At 51.7% G+C, this 439-nt stretch overlaps 1 protein-coding gene across 1 annotated transcript in view; it reads left to right on the plus strand.

Moving 5' to 3' along the window:
• The first annotated feature begins 298 nt into the window (after positions 1–298).
• The window catches only part of LOC119590457 (cystinosin-like), a 4,369-nt gene continuing 4,228 nt past the window's right edge, over positions 299–439 (plus strand). The window contains exon 1 of the mRNA XM_037939117.1: positions 299–321. Coding sequence (XP_037795045.1) covers positions 299–321 — 23 coding nt within the window. The remainder of the gene's footprint in view (positions 322–439) is intronic.

Genomic DNA, 439 nt, shown 5'->3' on the forward strand with positions numbered 1-439 from the left:
GTATAACGGGAGTGCTGTCTAGATAAAACCTCAAATGTTTAATCCTTTCTTACTTTTTCATTGCATGTTATTACATTCCCCCTGGACTAGGGTTTCCTGAACACCATAAACATGAATAACTTTTTTCTGCATGTCAGCGGGAAACGGGAGGTGGGCGTAAACTTCACCTTTACTTACGACCCAACGACCCGACCATCAACCCACTGACGACTTCACCTCTGCCCACACGACGGGGGCTCAGACGGGAAGCCAGGTCGTCGAAGGAACACGAAGTCGCTCGTCTCAGAACCCGCTGCCGATGAACCTCACGCTCGAAGCCCCGCAAGTCGTCGCGTTGGGAGAGGGTCCTCGGGGTGAAGGCTGACCCGGGCGGTGGTCGAGTGAGTCAGGAATTTAAGCTTGAAGGAAGAGACTGTTGTGGATTGTGGATGTATTTGCT

Source organism: Penaeus monodon, chromosome 27 (assembly GCF_015228065.2).
Source record: "Penaeus monodon isolate SGIC_2016 chromosome 27, NSTDA_Pmon_1, whole genome shotgun sequence".
Lineage (NCBI taxonomy): Eukaryota > Metazoa > Arthropoda > Malacostraca > Decapoda > Penaeidae > Penaeus > Penaeus monodon.